The sequence below is a fragment of the Salmo salar genome, chromosome ssa11 (genome assembly GCF_905237065.1).
Source record: "Salmo salar chromosome ssa11, Ssal_v3.1, whole genome shotgun sequence".
Taxonomy (NCBI): Eukaryota; Metazoa; Chordata; class Actinopteri; order Salmoniformes; family Salmonidae; genus Salmo; species Salmo salar.
In genome coordinates this window covers 53,521,345-53,539,770 of record NC_059452.1, presented here as the reverse complement: position 1 = coordinate 53,539,770, position 18,426 = coordinate 53,521,345, and the positions used below count along the sequence as shown (strand labels likewise).

Sequence of the window (18,426 nt, the reverse complement as noted above, 5' to 3'; positions counted from 1 at the left end):
AGGATTTTCCATTCACCTTCAAAACAGAGAAGAAGATACACCTGGTAAGACGAGGAGTGGGGGTGTGTGTATTTGTCAATAACAGATGGTTCGCAATGTCTAATATTAAAAAAGTCTCGAGGTATTGCTCGCCTGAGGTAGAGTACCTCATGATAAGCTGTAGATAACACTATCTACCAAGAGAGTTCTCATCTGTATTATTCATAGCCGTCTATTTACCACCACAGACCGATGCTGGCACTAAGACCGCTCTCAACCAACTCTATAAGGCCATAAGAAAACAAGAAAATGCTCATCCAGAAGTGGTGCTCCTAGTGGCCGGGGAATTTAATGCAGGCTAACTTAATTCACTTTTACCAAATTTTTACCAGCATGTCACATGTGCAACCAGGGGAACAAAAATCCTAGACCACCTTTACTCCACACACAGAGATGCGTACAAAGCTCTCCCTCACCATCCATTTAGCAAATCTGACCATAATTCAATCCTCCTGCTTACAAGCAAAAACTAAAGCAGGAAATACCAGTGACTCGCTCAATACGGAAGTGGTCAGATGACGCGGATGCTAAACTACAGGACTGTTTTGCTAGCACAGACTGGAATATGTTCCGGGATTCATCCAATGGCATTGAGGAGTATACCACTTCTGTCATTGGCTTCATCAATAAGTGCATCGACGCCGTCGTCCTCGCAGTGACAGTATGTACATACCCCAACCAGAAGCCATGGATTACAGGCAACATCCACATCGAGCTAAAGGCTAGAGCTGCCGCTTTCAAGGAGCGGGACACTAATCCGGAAGCCTATAACAAATCCCGCTATGCCCTCAGACAAACCATCAAACAGGCAAAGCGTCAATACAGGATTAAGATTGAATCCTACTACACCGGCTCTGACGCTTGTCGGACGAGGCAGGGCTTGAAAACTATTACGGACTACAAATGGAAACCCAGACGCGAGCTGCCCAGTGACGCGGGCCTACCAGACAAACTAAATGGCTTTTTTATGCTCACTTCAAGGCAAGCAACACTGAAGCATGCACAAGAGCACCAGCTGTTCTAGATGACTGTGTGATAACGCTCTCCTTAGCCGGTGTGAGCAAGACCTTTAAAACAGCTCAACATTCACAAAGCCGCTGGGACAGACCAGGACATGTTCTCAAAGCACGCGCAGACCAACTGTCAAGTGTCTTCACTGACATTTTCAACCTCTTCCTGACCGAGTCTGTAATACCTACATGTTTCAAGCAGACCACCATAGTCCCTGTGCCCAAGGAAGCGAAGGTAACCTGCCTAAATGATTACCGCCCCGTAGCACTCACGTCGGTAGCCATGAAGTGCTTTGACAGGTCTCCTTGTTGAACTAGATTTTGGGACGGTTGTATGAGGAGCAGGTCTGATGTTGGAACAGTTAGACTTTTGAAACTGGGACCTTTATGAGTCTGTCAGTGGGTTGAGACTGGGACCTTTGAGTCTGTCAGTGGGTTGAGACTGGGACCTTTATGAGTCTGTCAGTGGGTTGAGACTGGGACCTTTATGAGTCTGTCAGTGGGTTGAGACTGGGACCTTTATGAGTCTCGCAGTGGGTTGAGACTGGGACCTTTGAGTCTCTCAGTGGTTTGAGACTGGGGGACATACAAGTCTGTCGTGGGTTGAGACTAGGGGACATACGAGTCTGTCGGTGGGTTGAGACTGGGGGACATACGAGTCTGTCGGTGGGTTGAGACTGGGGGACATACGAGTCTGTCGGTGGGTTGAGACTGGGGGACATACGAGTCTGTCGGTGGGTTGAGACTGGGGGACATACGAGTCTGTCGGTGGGTTGAGACTGGGGGACATACGAGTCTGTCGGTGGGTTGAGACTGGGGGACATACGATTCTGTCGGTGGGTTGAGACTGGGGGACATATGAGTCCGTCGGTGGGTTGGTACTGGGGGACATACGAGTCCGTTAGTGGGTTGGTACTCCATACAAAACGTTTCCTCCTCAGTATTCATATAGACATCAAGTACGTTTCTCCCCAGAACAGACTGTGATTGTCTTCCTGCGACTAGCACTGTATCATCTATGGGCCCCTTTCATTAACTTGTGCCTGAATCTGATTTGACCTCACAAAGCATTCTGTCTTTCCTCTCTAGTTCACGTGACGTTGTTTGCATCCCAAATAGCACCCACTTCTCTATACAGCACACTACCTTTCGCTAGAGCCCTATGGGAATAAGGTTCTATTTGGGATGTAGACAAAGAGGTGTTTTGTCCCGCTGTTCCCTGTGAAGGTGACATTCTCTACCCCTCCCCCTCCTGAGGGGCGGAGCACGGATCATTCATATCTACATCACCTCAGTCTAGAAGCAGCAGCTGCTACATCACCTCAGTCTAGAAGCAGCAGCTGCTACATCACCTCAGTCTAGAAGCAGCAGCTGCTACATCACCTCAGTCTAGAAGCAGCAGCTGCTACATCACCTTAGTCTAGAAGCAGCAGCTGCTGCATCACCTCAGTCTAGAAGCAGCAGCATCACCTCAGTCTAGAAGCAGCAGCAGAAGCTGCTGCGTCACCTCAGTCTAGAAGCAGCAGTATCACCTCAGTCTAGAAGCAGCAGCAGGCTGACAACATGAACGGGAGAGACCTACAGGCCTCCTAAAATGACCGAACCGACTCGGGAAAACGTCACGATCAGCCATCTGTAGCGTGTTTGATTTGGAAGCAGGTCTCCCCTGTTAGAACTACTGAGACATGTTACCTATGTTGCTGTTGCAGCCGGAGTCCACGACTGCCTCCCAAATGCCTGCCTTTATAGTCAACTACTTTTGACCCGGGGGCCCCGGCCACAAGTAGTACACTGTTTAGGGCATAGGCTGCCATTTTGTGACACACTCCTGGTTAACTGGTCTTATGAACATGGAGACCACAGGAGAGCTGGGACAAGGGAATGTTATGAGAGAGTGAGTGAGAGAGTGAGTGAGTGAGTGAGAGAGAGAGTGAGAGAGAGAGTGAGAGAGAGAGAGAGAGAGAGAGAGAGTGAGAGAGAGAGTGAGAGAGAGAGAGAGAGAGAGTGAGAGTGAGAGAGTGAGAGTGAGAGAGAGTGAGTGTGAGAGCGAGAGTGAGAGCGAGAGTGAGAGAGTGAGAGTGAGAGTGAGAGAGAGCGAGAGAGAGAGCGAGAGCGAGAGTGAGAGCGAGAGTGAGAGCGAGAGTGAGAGCGAGAGTGAGAGTGAGAGCGAGAGTGAGAGCGAGAGTGAGAGCGAGAGAGAGAGAGAGTGAGAGCGAGAGAGAGTGAGTGAGAGTGAGAGAAAATTGTCATGTGAGTCGGTCAGCTTGTATATGTGATGACGACGTTTAAGATATGAAGAGTACTTACAGCACACACACTCCCTGACACAGCGTAGTCTCCATACCTTTCTCTAGTCTCTCTGCTCTTCTCCTCTGCGCCCTTCCAGAACTTTCCATAGTGTATAATCCCTGCTGTACCAGCCGTCGTCGTGTTTATTGGGATGGCAGTCCAGGGTAGCAGGAGATATCTACAGTTGTGTCCCATCTGTGTTAGCACTCAGACAGAGGACAATCTCAACTCGTGAATCTCTCCAGCCACGTTACTATGTGGAATGGTTTGCTCTTAGAACGGAAAATTAACTGACATAATGCAGTGTGTGTGTTTCGGGCACCGTTCCCCTGGCAGTAGGCCCGTATTGAGCCACGTCCCCTGTGCTTCGGGCACCGTTCCCCTGGCAGTAGGCCTGTATTGAGCCACGTCCCCTGTGCTTCGGGCACCGTTCCCCTGGCAGTAGGCCGTATTGAGCCACGTCCCCTGTGCTTCGGGCACCGTTCCCCTGGCAGTGGGCCGTATTGAGCCACGTCCCCTGTGCTTCGGGCACCGTCCCCCTGGCAGTAGGACGTATTGAGCCACGTCCTCTCCATGGATATTTCTCCCTATGACCTGATGTTAGTGACTAACTGATACTGTCACTTCTTTATGGTTCGACTAGTTCAACTCTCTCTCCTCTCTATTTACTAGTCCTCTCTCTTTATTCACTAAAGTATTCTCTCTCTCTCTCTCTCTCCTCCTCTCTGTTTACTAAATAAGTCTCTCTCTCCTCTCTATTTACTAAATAAGTCTCTCTCCTCTCTATTTACTAAAGTCTCCTCCTCTCTCCTCCTCTCTGTTTACTAAATAAGTCTCTCTCACTCTCCTCTCCGTTTACTAAATAAGTCTCTCTCTCTCCTCTCTATTTACTAAATAAGTCTCTCTCCTCTCTATTTACTAAATAAGTATCTCTCTCCTCCACAGTAAAGGGAAGAAACCCATCCTGATCCTGAGAACTCAGCTATCTGTCAGAGTCCACTCCATTCTAGGTAAGATGCCACTCCTCCTTTTCCATCCCGCCGTCCCACTTGAAACGAAGACCATATCATGAAGGCTTTATAGAGCGTTCATGAAGCGTTCCTAAATGCTTCAAAAGCACTTCATAGATGTTTAACAGCAAGATGTTTGCTTATGAGTGATTTCTGAACCATCTATAAACACCTTATAAAGTGTTTATGAAGTCTTCAATAAGTCTTTAGTTAGGATTCCTTTTCCATCCGTCTATTGCAGTGTGTATTTGACTCAGGGGGGGGACAGTAGCAGTGTGTATATCCCATCTCTCCTGTAATCTGTAATGGACCCAGCCACCGTGGCCTCCAGTGGCAAAGTCCCAAATGTCTTCCTATTGCCGATAAGGCTCTGGTCAAAGTAGTGTAGTATATAAGGAATATCCTGCCATTTGGGACCCTTACAATAGCTTCCATTGGCCTCAATGAGCTGTAACTCCATTTGGGACCCTTCCAGTAGCTTCCATTGACCTCTATGAGCTGTAACTCCATTTGGGACCCTTCCAGTAGCTTCCATTGGCCTCTATGAGCTGTAACTCCATTTGGGACCCATCCAGTAGCTTCCATTGACCTCTATGAGCTGTAACTCCATTTGTCACTGCAGCGCTGACATCATCATAATCACACTCCTCTTTCCACTCCAGGCGTAAAACTGTTTTTATTTTCCAAGTGCATTGTGGGTGGGGGGGGGAGAGAATGCCCCATTGTCCAAGGCAGTAGTGCTTAACTGGCTCTGATGATTTTGTCTGGAGTTTTCTTCCCTTCTAAACCCCAGACTCACATCTTCCCTCTTTATTATTCCATCAGTATTTCCAGCCGGTGACGTCAGCAACAGCCGTCTAATATTCTGCCCACTGCTGCAGTTTATTGTAATAGGTGCAGTAGATGGCCGTAATAATTACAGAGTCATTTTCTTTCACTTATGTTCATTTTTCCAATGTTCTACCTCCGTACAAACTGTGATGCTGAAGTTCAGCTAGACTATATTTCCTGTGGTACAGAAGAAGAAAAAAACAACATGCTTGTTTGATGAGAAACCTGAGAACTAAAGACTTGTATTAGCTCTCTGAGAGAATGCCAAGGCTTCAGCTCAGCAGGCCTTGTATTAGCTCTGAGAGAATGCCAAGGCTTCAGCTCAGCAGGTTGTGTATTAGCTCTCTGAGAGAATGCCAAGGCTTCAGCTCAGCAGGTTGTGTATTAGCTCTCTGAGAGAATGCCAAGGCTTCAGCTCAGCAGGTTGTGTATTAGCTCTCTGAGAGAATGCCAAGGCTTCAGCTCAGCAGGTTGTGTATTAGCTCTCTGAGAGAATGCCAAGGCTTTAGCTCAGCAGGTTGTGTATTAGCTCTCTGAGAGAATGCCAAGGCTTCAGCTCAGCAGGTTGTGTATTAGCTCTCTGAGAGAATGCCAAGGCTTCAGCTCAGCAGGTTGTGTATTAGCTCTCTGAGAGAATGCCAAGGCTTCAGCTCAGCAGGTTGTGTATTAGCTCTCTGAGAGAATGCCAAGGCTTCAGCTCAGCAGGTTGTGTATTAGCTCTGAGAGAATGCCAAGGCTTCAGCTCAGCAGGTTGTGTATTAGCTCTCTGAGAGAATGCCAAGGCTTCAGCTCAGCAGGCCAACACAGTCTTGTGACGCACAGGCGACTCGTTTTCAAACACGTATATACCAGTGGTTCTGGACTGGTCCGGAACACGTATATACCAGTGGTTCTGGACTGGTCCGGAACACGTATATACCATTGGTTCTGGACTGGTCCGGAACACGTGTGTATATACCAGTGGTTCTGGACTGGTCCGGAACACGTGTGTATATACCAGTGGTTCTGGACTGGTCCGGAACACGTGTGTATATACCAGTGGTTCTGGACTGGTCCGGAACACGTGTGTGTATATACCAGTGGTTCTGGACTGGTCCGGAACACGTGTGTGTATATACCAGTGGTTCTGGACTGGTCCGGAACGCGTGTGTGTATATACCAGTGGTTCTGGACTGGTCCGGAACGCGTGTGTGTATATACCAGTGGTTCTGGACTGGTCCGGAACGGGTGTGTATATATACCAGTGGTTCTGGACTGGTCCGGAACGCGTGTGTGTATATACCAGTGGTTCTGGACTGGTCCGGAACGCGTGTGTGTATATACCAGTGGTTCTGGACTGGTCCGGAACGCGTGTGTGTATATACCAGTGGTTCTGGACTGGTCCGGAACGTGTGTGTGTGTGTATATACCAGTGGTTCTGGACTGGTCCGGAACGTGTGTGTGTGTGTATATACCAGTGGTTCTGGACTGGTCCGGAACACGTGTGTGTGTGTATATACCAGTGGTTCTGGACTGGTCCGGAACGCGTGTGTATATACCAGTGGTTCTGGACTGGTCCGGAACGCGTGTGTATATACCAGTGGTTCTGGACTGGTCCGGAACGCGTGTGTGTATATACCAGTGGTTCTGGACTGGTCCGGAACGCGTGTGTGTATATACCAGTGGTTCTGGACTGGTCCGGAACGCGTGTGTGTATATACCAGTGGTTCTGGACTGGTCCGGAACACGTGTGTGTGTATATACCAGTGGTTCTGGACTGGTCCGGAACACGTCAGCACACTGAGACCTGACTCTGACCACCCATAGAGGGAGAAACAGAGCTTGGTAGTGCCAAGTGTAAACAAACATGATGCCAAGCCTTGGAGCTGTGGCAGAGTGGGCGTACTGCTCACATGTAATTATTCATTTCCTGCTTTTTAAAGTGGCTTTGTGTGTACTGTAGTTTAGTATAACTCTACCTGACTAGTCCAGGCCTGTACTTCTGACAGTTTGTTCCCTACTGTTCCACGGGGTTAAAGTATGGAGCTGGCCCCCTGTTCCCTACTGTTCCACGGGGTTATAGTATGGAGCTGGCCCCCTGTTCCCTACTGTTCCACGGGGTTATAGTATGGAGCTGGTCCCCTGTTCCCTACTGTTCCACGGGGTTATAGTATGGAGCTGGCCCCCTGTTCCCTACTGTTCCACGGGGTTATAGTATGGAGCTGGCCCCCTGTTCCCTACTGTTCCACGGGGTTATAGTATGGAGCTGGCCCCCTGTTCCCTACTGTTCCACGGGGTTATAGTATGGAGCTTGCCCCCTGTTCCCTACTGTTCCACGGGGTTATAGTATGGAGCTGGCCCCCTGTTCCCTACTGTTCCACGGGGTTTTAGTATGGAGCTGGCCCCCTGTTCCCTACTGTTCCACGGGGTTATAGTATGGAGCTGGCCCCCTGTTCCCTACTGTTCCACGGGGTTATAGTATGGAGCTGGCTCCCTGTTCCCTACTGTTCCACGGGGTTATAGTATGGAGCTGGCCCCCTGTTCCCTACTGTTCCACGGGGTTATAGTATGGAGCTGGGGCCCTGTTCCCTACTGTTCCACGGGGTTATAGTATGGAGCTGGCCCCCTGTTCCCTACTGTTCCACGGGGTTATAGTATGGAGCTGGATGTATCCTACTGCATTGTCATTATGTACAGTTGTAGTCTCGCTGACTCAGGAAGTTACTGTTCAGTTGTAGTCTCGCTGACTCAGGAAGTTACTGTTCAGTTGTAGTCTCGCTGACTCAGGAAGTGACTGTACAGTTGTAGTCTCGCTGACTCAGAAAGTGACTGTACAGTTGTAGTATCGCTGACTCAGGAAGTTACTGTACAGTTGTAGTCTAGCTGACTCAGGAAGTTACTGTACAGTTGTAGTCTAGCTGACTCAGGAAGTTACTGTACAGTTGTAGTCTAGCTGACTCAGGAAGTTACTGTACAGTTGTAGTCTAGCTGACTCAGGAAGTTACTGTACAGTTGTAGTCTAGCTGACTCAGGATGTTACTGTACAGTTGTAGTCTAGCTGACTCCGGAAGTTACTGTATTGTCCATGAGGTTAAAAGTATTGAGGGTCAATCTAACCTCTGCAGTCATTGGTTGACTAAACGGTTTGTATTTGTTTTCACCGTTCACGTGTCTGACGGCTGGCGTGCAGTACGTTCTTCTAGTCCCTGTTCTATGAAACTGCGTCGAGCACGGGTAATGATTGGATGGACATTTCCTTTTGTTAAAGATGTTATGTGGAGAGTTTTAATTTAATTTTTTTTCTTCTTTCTAATGGGTGGATCAGCTTAATATTGCGGAAAGATTGTTGCTTATACCTATTATAGACATAAATACTTTTTAAAGAATATACCTTTATTATTTGCCACAAAACCCTATCACCCTTCCCCCAATTGGAGTAAACTAATAAACAATAACAATTAGGCTTCTACCTTCAGTTTATACAACTTATACACATTTTACAGACACAATCGATTTTTACAATAGTTAGATTTTGTTTTTGTTTTTTATTCCTTCCTCTATTTCTGATGTCCATCCAGTTTGATTTTTTTTTTGTATTTTTTTTTTTGTAACTGTGCTATTTCACAACATTTCTGAACCTGTATACATTTTAGATTTTTGTGTGTTCTGTGGAGAGTTTGTCCAGGTGGTTATAGCAGACTGAGTGAACAGGGGAGTATGTTTTGGTAAAGAGAGGAATGTGGTTCATCCTGAATGACTGCTTCTTTATTTAGGTCAGCACCACCTGCCTGTACTGGCTCAACCAATACAATAGTATTCTGTAGCTCTGACAGCTCTGTCTGACTCCATACACTAGAGAGAAGAATATGGGGAGCTGGAAGACTTGTGTTACTGCTACCCCCCTGTAGACCACAGACCAGAGCCCTATTCCCTATATAGTGCACGCCTTTGGACCAGGGCCCTATTCTTTATATAGTGGTACTACTATAGACCAGAGCCCTATTCCCTATATAGTGGTACTACTATAGACCACAGCCCTATTCCCTATATAGTGGTACTACTATAGACCAGAGCCCTATTCCCTATATAGTGGTACTACTATAGACCAGAGCCCTATTCCCTATATAGTGGTACTACTATAGACCAGAGCCCTATTCCCTATATAGTGGTACTACTATAGACCAGAGCCCTATTCCCTATATAGTAGTACTACTTTAGACCAGAGCCCTATTCCCTATATAGTGGTACTACTATAGACCAGAGCCCTATTCCCTATATAGTGGTACTACTATAGACCAGAGCCCTTTTCCCTATATAGTGGTACTACTATAGACCAGAGCCCTATTCCCTATATAGTGGTACTACTACAGACCAGAGCCCTATTCCCTATATAGTGGTACTACTACAGACCAGAACCATATTCCCTATGGGCTCTGGTCTAAAGTAGTGCACTATATAGGGAATAGGGTGCCATTGGGCTCTGGTCTATAGTAGTGCACTATATAGGGAATAGTGTGCCATTGGGCTCTGGTCTAAAGTAGTGCACTATATAGGGAATAGGGTATACTTTTGGAATGCAGACAATACTCCTTGGGAAGTAGAAGGGTTTGAGTTTGAGTTTATTTTATTTTTACAGGGACAGTGCACATTAATCAACGTTTCAGTAAAAGTGCCGGTTTTAGCCAGCCGGCTAATTTTCAACCGCAGTCCCTGGGCAGGTTATTAAAAACAATTACAATATAGACAATCATTGAACAGTGAGCACACGCAGAGTAACATAGGACAAGCAAGACATAGCATACAGACAGAGCAACATAGAACAAAAAGCAACAAGACAAAATCCATAAAAACAACAAAGTGTTTCCACACCTCACAAGCTACAGACAACAGACAACATGGAAAGCGACAATACACAGCTAGGGATTATGTTCACAAGTCTGATTGACCTTTAGCCATGTCTTCATGCATTTTGTGAAAGTGTGATAGGTGGTGCAGTTATGTGTGTCTGATGGCAGTGTATTCCAGACATGGGAAGCTCTCACAGAGAAAGCAGATTTACTAAAGGTGCTTTTCCTTAAGGGAACTATACAGTCACCTCTCATGGCAGACCTTGTGGATCTGCTGCCATATGTTTGGGTTTTCTGTTTTACAAAAATACTGAGTGGAGGGGGAGCTAGGCCATTTAGCATCTTTTTAGGTTTCCCAAACTCATTTCGTTAGCAGCTGGACTGGCTCTTCTGAAATGACTTGTTCCCTTTTGGTTACTGTCAGGAGGTTTAATCATGAGATGTTGCCACTTTGAAAAGATACCTTTCTCTTTCTTAGAGGAAGGACTGTTTTAAATGTTTACTGCTTTCAATGTTTCCATGTTTTATTTTGTTTTTGAGTTCTCTAGGAGTGAGTCACATCCTGGTTTGATTTCCCTTTCTGGTTTCCCTCTTCAAATAGATTAGGCTTTCCCCTCCTTTTCCTGTCAGTAGAGCTGGCTTCCCGCTCCAAGTAGGAGAGGGTTTTCCTGTGAGTAGAGCTGGCAACCCCTCTCCAAGTAGGAGAGGGTTTTCCTGTGAGTAGAGCTGGCTTCCCTCCAAGTAGGAGAGGGTTTTCCTGTGAGTAGAGCTGGCTTCCCTCTTCAAGTAGGAGAGGGTTTTCCTGTGAGTAGAGCTGGCTCTCCAAGTAGGAGAGGGTTTTCCTGTGAGTAGAGCTGGCTTCCTTCCAAGTAGACGAGGTTTTAACTTACTGTGTTCATGTTGGCCTCGGTGCAGTTACAGTACCAGAACAGTAGAGTTAAGAAACCTTGAAACACTGCTGGTCATTTTTAAGACAGTTTTGCATTTCAGGAAGTGTGATCTGGTAATCTGTTACCATCAGCACAGCTATCGTTCTATGTCGTAGTCTACACAGTGTCGTAGTCTACGCAGTGTCCGTACATACCCTAGTAATATGGCTGAGTAGTCTACGCAGTGTCCGTACATACCCTAGTAATACGGCTGAGTAGTCTACGCAGTGTCCGTACATACCCTAGTAATACGGCTGAGTAGTCTACGCAGCGTCCGTACATACCCTAGTAATACGGCTGAGTAGTCTACGCAGCGTCCGTACATACCCTAGTAATACGGCTGAGTAGTCTACGCAGCGTCCGTACATACCCTAGTAATACGGCTGAGTAGTCTACGCAGCGTCCGTACATACCCTAGTAATACGGCTGAGTAGTCTACGCAGCGTCCGTACATACCCTAGTAATACGGCTGAGTAGTCTACGCAGCGTCCGTACATACCCTAGTAATACGGCTGAGTAGTCTACGCAGCGTCCGTACATACCCTAGTAATACGGCTGAGTAGTCTACGCAGCGTCCGTACATACCCTAGTAATACGGCTGAGTAGTCTACGCAGCGTCCGTACATACCCTAGTAATACGGCTGAGTAGTCTACGCAGCGTCCGTACATACCCTAGTAATACGGCTGAGTAGTCTACGCAGCGTCCGTACATACCCTAGTAATACGGCTGAGTAGTCTACGCAGCGTCCGTACATACCCTAGTAATACGGCTGAGTAGTCTACGCAGCGTCCGTACATACCCTAGTAATACGGCTGAGTAGTCTACGCAGCGTCCTCTTGAGGATACCCTAGGATAGGGGGCGCCACAGCGCATTTTGAAAAAAAATCGTTCCCATTTTCAACGGCCTACTAATCAAACTCAGAAGCTAGGGCATGCATATACTTATTATATATGGATAGAAAACACCCTAAAGTTTCTAAAACTGTTTGAATGGTGTCTGTGAGTATAACAGAACTCAAATGGCAGTCAAAACCCCGAGACCGATTGAAACAGGAAGTGGAATTCAGAATTGTGGACTCGACTTCTCATCTTTCCCTATAAATCACACCGTTAACCATGGTTCAGTGAGCACTTCCTATTGCTTCCACTAGATGTCGCCAGTCTTTTCACAGTGGTTTGAGCCTTATACAGTCGAAACTCAGTGAATGATACTCTTTGGAAATTGGTCACAGGGGATGGGCCATCACCATTATGACGCCGGCGGCCATGTCTACCCCCACCTTTGGAATGGGTTTGAAAGACAATTAAATCATCCCCCTCGAATCTTATTGGCTCTCTTGGTGTTACAGGCCCTGAAGATTAATGTTTTACAACGTTTGACATGTTTGAACGAACCTACAGGCGGGAGAATCATTTTATCCGAAACTTCACATCGGAGAATTTGGAGAGAGCCCAAGGACGCGCTACCAACAGCAGGCTAATGGAACGTGAAGTGTGGACTTTTTCGACCGAAAATACATCTGTTGTGGACCTGGGATGCTTTCTGATGAAGACAACTAAAGGTAGGCGATTATTGACAATATTATACAAGATGAGATGTGACATGCGATTGTGCCAAGATGTCGCCGAGCTCTGTATATTAGCTCATTTTCTGAGTATCGCATCTCCTTTTATCGCAAAGTGTGATTACCCAATAAAGTTAATTTAAAATCTGGTATGACAGGTGTTCTCAAGAGATATTCATCTATAAATGTTAGATTGACAATATAAATTTAAAAAATCGTTATCGGATAGTAATTTAGGGAATTGTAGCATTGTTTACCGGGACGCATTTGAGGGGAAATTATTTAGTCAATGTCAGACAGAGATGTAAAATGCTGTTTTTATATATAAATATGACCTTTATTGAACAAAAGAATGCATGCATTGTATAACATGATGTCCTAGGGGTGCCATCTGATGAAGTTTGTAAAAGGTTAGTGCTGCATTTAGCTGTTTTTTGATTATATGTGATGCAAGTGGTTGGTCGGAAAATGGCTATGAAGCTGCTTTTTACGATGGACTCATCTAACATAATCTAATGATTTGCTTTTCCTGTAAAACCTTTTTGAAATCGGACGACGTGGGTCGATTCAGGAGAGGTGTATCTATAAAAAAAATATATATATATAATTTTTATTTTATTTTTAATTATGATTTTTTTTTAATGCTAATTGGCGATATGATCTTTCGCTGGATTTTGATCCCGCTGACGGGATCAGACGCTGGAGAGGCTAGTAATACGGCTGAGTAGTCTACGCAGCGTCCGTACATACCCTAGTAATACGGCTGAGGTGACTTAACAAGTACAAGGTAGATTGAACTAAGCCACCTTAGTTTCCTGTTCAGTCATTTTGGTTCTGAACACACACACACACACACACACACACACACACACACACACACACACACACACACACACACACACACACACACACACACACACACACTGTGCTAGAACACACTGTGACCACCTCACATGACTATAGTTTAGGCCTTTAGCCAGGACTAGAGTCCCGTTGGTTCAACATGGTCTGCCTCCCAAATGGCACTCTATTCCCTATATAGTGCACTACTTTAGACCAGAGCCCTATTCCCTATATAGTGCACTACTTTTTTGACCAGGGCCCATAGGGTAATGCATTTTATATAGTGAATAGGATGCCGTTTGGGACACGGCCATGTTACTGTCTGTGCCAGCTGGCCAGTCCTCAGGGTCTAATGGGAAATGATCTGTTCCATTAAACTATAACTTCTAAAAGGACTGGACCAATAGAATGTCATCAATGACTGAGGCCTTTTAGGAAAAACTAGACTGGCAGTGCCCCTGGCCTGCTGCGCTCTTCGAGTACTTTTACAATGGATGGCAATGCTGCTGACTAGCTACTTACCACTCTGTTGTTGAATGATTGGGGAAACATGGACAATACAGCGCTGGAATTCATTGGAGGACTGGGGGAAACATGGACAATACAGCGCTGGAATTCACTGAGGACTGGGGGAAACATGGACAATACAGCGCGGGAAACATGGACAATACAGAGCTGGAATTCATTGAGGACTGGGGGAACCATGGACAATACAGCGTTGGAATTTGAGGACTGGGGGAAACATGGACAATACAGCGTTGGAATTTATTGAGGACTGGGGGAAACATGGACAATACAGCGCTGGAATTCATTGAGGACTGGGGGAAACATGGGCAATACACCGTTTGAATTCATTGAGGACTGAGGGAAACGTGGACAATACAGCGCTGGAATTCATTGAGGACTGGGGGAAACATGGGCAATACACCGTTTGAATTCATTGAGGACTGAGGGAAACATGGACAATACAGCGCTGGAATTCATTGAGGACTGGGGGAAACATGGGCAATACAGCGCTGGAATTCATTGAGGACTGGGGGAAACATGGACAATACAGCGTGGGAAACATGGACAATACAGCGTGGGAATTCATTGAGGACTGGGGGAAACATGGACAATACAGTGCTGGAATTCATTGAGGACTGGGGGAAACATGGACTATACAGCGCTGGAATTTATTGAGGACTGGGGGAAACATGGACAATACAGCATGGGAAACATGGACGATACAGCGCTGGAATTTATTGAGGACTGGGGGAAACATGGACAATACAGTGTTGGAATTTATTGAGGACTGGGGGAAACATGGACAATACAGCGCTGGAATTCATTGAGGACTGGGGGAAACATGGACAATACAGCGCTGGAATTCATTGAGGACTGGGGGAAACATGGGCAATACAGCGTGGGAAACATGGACAATACAGCGTGGGAATTCATTGAGGACTGGGGGAAACATGGACAATACAGCGTTGGAATTCATTGAGGACTGGGGGAAACATGGACTATACAGCGTGGGGATTCATTGAGGACTGGGGGAAACATGGACTATACAGCGTGGGGATTCATTGAGGACTGGGGGAAACATGGACTATACAGCGTGGGAATTCATTGAGGACTGGGGGAAACATGGACTATACAGCGTGGGAATTCATTGAGGACTGGGGGAAACATGGACAATACAGCGCTGGAATTCATTGAGGACTGGGGGCTTTTTAGAGAATAGACTGGGCTGGTACTATAGCTCTGTCCCAATTCTCCACCCTTTTCCTGAAGTGTACACTGTACACACACTCCGCCATGCGTGCGTGAATGAATGAATTCCATGTTCATGCCAGATCTCCAGTTGGTAACCCATCCCTTATGGGATTTAAAAGGATTGGTGGGAGGAGGGAGGTTCCACCATTTTTTGGGGGGTTAAACCAATGTAAGAAAGTGTATACAAAGTGTACACTTTGGGAGAAGGGTGGGGAATTAGGACACAGCCTTTGAGGTGTTCTGGGGAAGGGTGAAGAATTTGGATGTCATCTCTGAGGAGTTCTGGAGAAGGATGGGGAGGGATCTCTGAGGTGATTTAAGAAAGGCTGGCAGTGGCACTACTGTTGACTCGCTGCCATGCTGTTGTTTAAAGGACAGGTGAAGCATGTAGGGACCTGTTTGGGAACTATGTGGACTGGAACTGTTATAACAAGTATGTGAGAATCTATCTATCTATCTATCTATCTCTCTATCTCTCTATCTCTCTATCTCTCTATCTCTCTATCTCTCTATCTCTATCTCTCTATCTATCTATCTTGCACTATAGATCGATAGATCGATAGCGCAGTGCAGAATGCTCAATGAGGTTAAGAAGAATCCTAGCGTGTCAGCTGAAGACTTACAGAAATCTCTGGAACATGCTAACTTCTCTGTTGACGAGTCTACGATATGTAAAACACTCAACAAGAATGGTGTTCATGGGAGGACACCACAGAAGAGGCCACTGCTGTCCAATAAAAACATTACTGCATGTCTGAAGTTGGCAAAAGTGCACCTGGATGTTCCACAGAGCTACTGGCAAAATATTCTGTGGACAGATGAAACTACAGTCGAGTTGTTTTGGAAGGAGAACACAACACTGTGTGGAGAAAAAAAGGCATAGCACACCAACCTCAACCTCATCCCAACTGTAAAGTATGGTGGAGGGAGCATCATGGTTTGGGGCTGCGTTGCTGCCTCAGGGCCTGGACAGCTTGCTATCATCGAAAAGGAATTCCCAAGTTTATCAAGCCATTTTGCAGGAGAATGTTAGGCTATCTCTCTGCCAATTGAAGCTCAACAGAAGTTTGACGCAACAGGACAACGACCCAAAAACACAGAAGTAAATTAACAACAGAATGGATTCAACAGAAGAAAATACACCTTCTGGAGTGGCCCAGTCAGAGTCCTGACCTTAACCCGATTGAGATGCTGTGGGATGACCTCAAGAGAGCAGTTCACACCAGACATCCCAAGAATATTACTGAACTGAAACAGTTTTGTAAAGAGGAACGGTCCAAAATTCCTCCTGACCGTTGTGCAGGTCTGATCTGTAACTACAGAAAATGTTTGGTTGAGGTTATTGCTGCCAAAGGAGGGTCAACCAGTTATTAAATCCAAGGGTTCACATACTTTTCCCACCCTGCACTGTGAATGTTTACACAGTGTGTTCAATAAAGACATGAAAACGTAGAATTGTTTGTGTTATTAGTTTCAGCAGACTGTGTTTGTCTTTTGTTGTAACCTAGATGAAGATCAGATCAAATTTTATTACCAATTTATGCAGAAATCCAGGTATTTCCAAAGGGTTCATATACTTTTTCTTGCCACTATATAACACACCATATTCCCCTGTTTAGGGCACTACTTTTAGCCAGAGACTCATAGGGGTTTTCTATTAGGAATAGGCACTAGGCTGCTTCCTATATCACACCCTATTCCCCTGTTTAGGGCACTACTTTTAGCCAGAGACTCATCGGGGTTTTCTATTAGGAATAGGCACTAGGCTGCTTCCTATATCACACCCTATTCCCCTGTTTAGGGCACTACTTTTAGCCAGAGACTCATCGGGGTTTTCTATTAGGAATAGGCACTAGGCTGCTTCCTATATCACACCCTATTCCCCTGTTTAGGGGACTTTTTGGGGCTTTCACTTTGATGCCCTGGCCTTAAAGTACATCACTAATGTAGAGAATGGGTACCCATTTCAGAGTGGCCCTAAACAGAAACTATGTAAGTGTGTTTTGAGTTGTTGTTTCTGCAGGATGCTCCTCCCTGACGCGGTACGTTACTATGCCTGGAACTGACTCTGAGTCAGTCTTATCTCCTGCATTGCTGTTCCTTTGTTGTGCTGTGATTTTGCTGACGACACACTGCTTCCTGTTGTTGCCAGGCTGTGTGTCAATATGCTGAGAGTTGAAATTGTGAACGATTAATAACCTTTTCCTACTTTGGGAGGGAATGTTAGACTGTTCCTTCTATACAGAATCTTTCCCAGGTCCTTGATATCCTCTACCCGTACTTTTGGACTGCTCTCTTCAATTCAAACCACATTTTCAATGGAGACTGAAAATGTTTTTTTTTTTGTGGTCAATGAACCATTTCTTTGTGGATTTTGATGTGTGCTTGGGGTCATTGTCTTGCTGGAAATACCACACGTTTCAGCCTCCTAGCAGAGGCAACCAGATGTTTTGACTAAAATGTCCTGGTACTGGGTAGTTCATGATCCTGTTGAACTTAACAAGGGCCCCATGACTAGTGGAAGCAAAATAGCCTCATAACATCAGTCCTCACCATATTTTACAGGAGGTATACCCCATAACATCAAGGATCCCTCACCATATTTTACAGGAAGTATACCCCCCTAACATCAAATATCCCTGACCATATTTTACAGGAGGTATACCCCATAACATCAAAGATCCCTCACCATATTTTACAGGAGGTATGAGGTTCTTTTCTGCGGAGGATTCCTCTTTTCGATGCCAAACCCGCCACTGGTGTGAGTGGCCAAAGAGCCTTATTTTCATGTCATGTTTTACCAAAACATAGTTTCCAATCCAAGTGCCAAATGCCGTTTAGCAAACGCCAGGCATTTACATGATAATAGAGCCAAGGGGTCCCAATAATTATGGCCCTGATTTTAGTATAGTTACTTTACTGGGTTTGTTTTGTACATTTTACATTTTAGTCATTTAGCAGACGCTCTTATCCAGAGCGACTTACAGTAGTGAATGCATACATTTCATACATTTCATTTCATGCATTTATTTTTGTATTTTTTTTTGTACTGGACCCCCGTGGGAATCGAACCCACAACCCTGGCGTTGCACACACCATGCTGGCGTTGCAAACACCATGCTCTACCAACTGGGAGTTTTTAGTCTTTTGGCGCACAAGCCCAGACAACAGCAATCATTTCCTTAGATGAGTCACCTTCAAAGAATACACACTGTGATGGGGCAATGTGTGTGTGTGTGTGTGTGTGTGTGTGTGTGTGTGTGAACACACTTGGCTAGAACGCTGATGATGATGGTCACATGTGACCATGCGTGTGTCTCAAATG

At 45.8% G+C, this 18,426-nt stretch overlaps 2 protein-coding genes across 7 annotated transcripts in view; both read left to right on the top strand.

Annotated features, from left to right (window-relative positions):
• The window catches only part of LOC106562854 (FH1/FH2 domain-containing protein 1), a 174,174-nt gene that overhangs the window by 11,336 nt on the left and 144,412 nt on the right, over positions 1-18,426 (top strand). For all 6 annotated transcript variants that reach the window (XM_045689769.1, XM_045689773.1, XM_045689772.1 and 3 more), the window contains exon 3: positions 4,284-4,348. In XM_045689769.1, coding sequence (XP_045545725.1) covers positions 4,284-4,348 — 65 coding nt within the window. The remainder of the gene's footprint in view (positions 1-4,283; positions 4,349-18,426) is intronic.
• LOC106562807 (uncharacterized) lies at positions 5,070-9,218 on the top strand. The gene is made up of 2 exons (XM_014127826.2): positions 5,070-5,884; positions 5,977-9,218. The coding sequence occupies exons 1-2, from the start codon at positions 5,815-5,817 to the stop codon at positions 6,960-6,962; spliced, it is 1,056 nt and encodes a 351-aa protein (XP_013983301.1). The 5' UTR covers positions 5,070-5,814; the 3' UTR covers positions 6,963-9,218.

Excerpts from the sequence above, each read along its gene's own strand:
- LOC106562807 (XM_014127826.2), top strand. The coding sequence starts at position 5,815 with ATGCCAAGGCTTCAGCTCAGCAGGTTGTGTATTAGCTCTCTGAGAGAA. Across the intron at positions 5,885-5,976 it reads CCAAGGCTTCAGCTCAGCAG|GCCAACACAGTCTTGTGACG; the intron begins GTTGTGTATTAG and ends TCAGCTCAGCAG.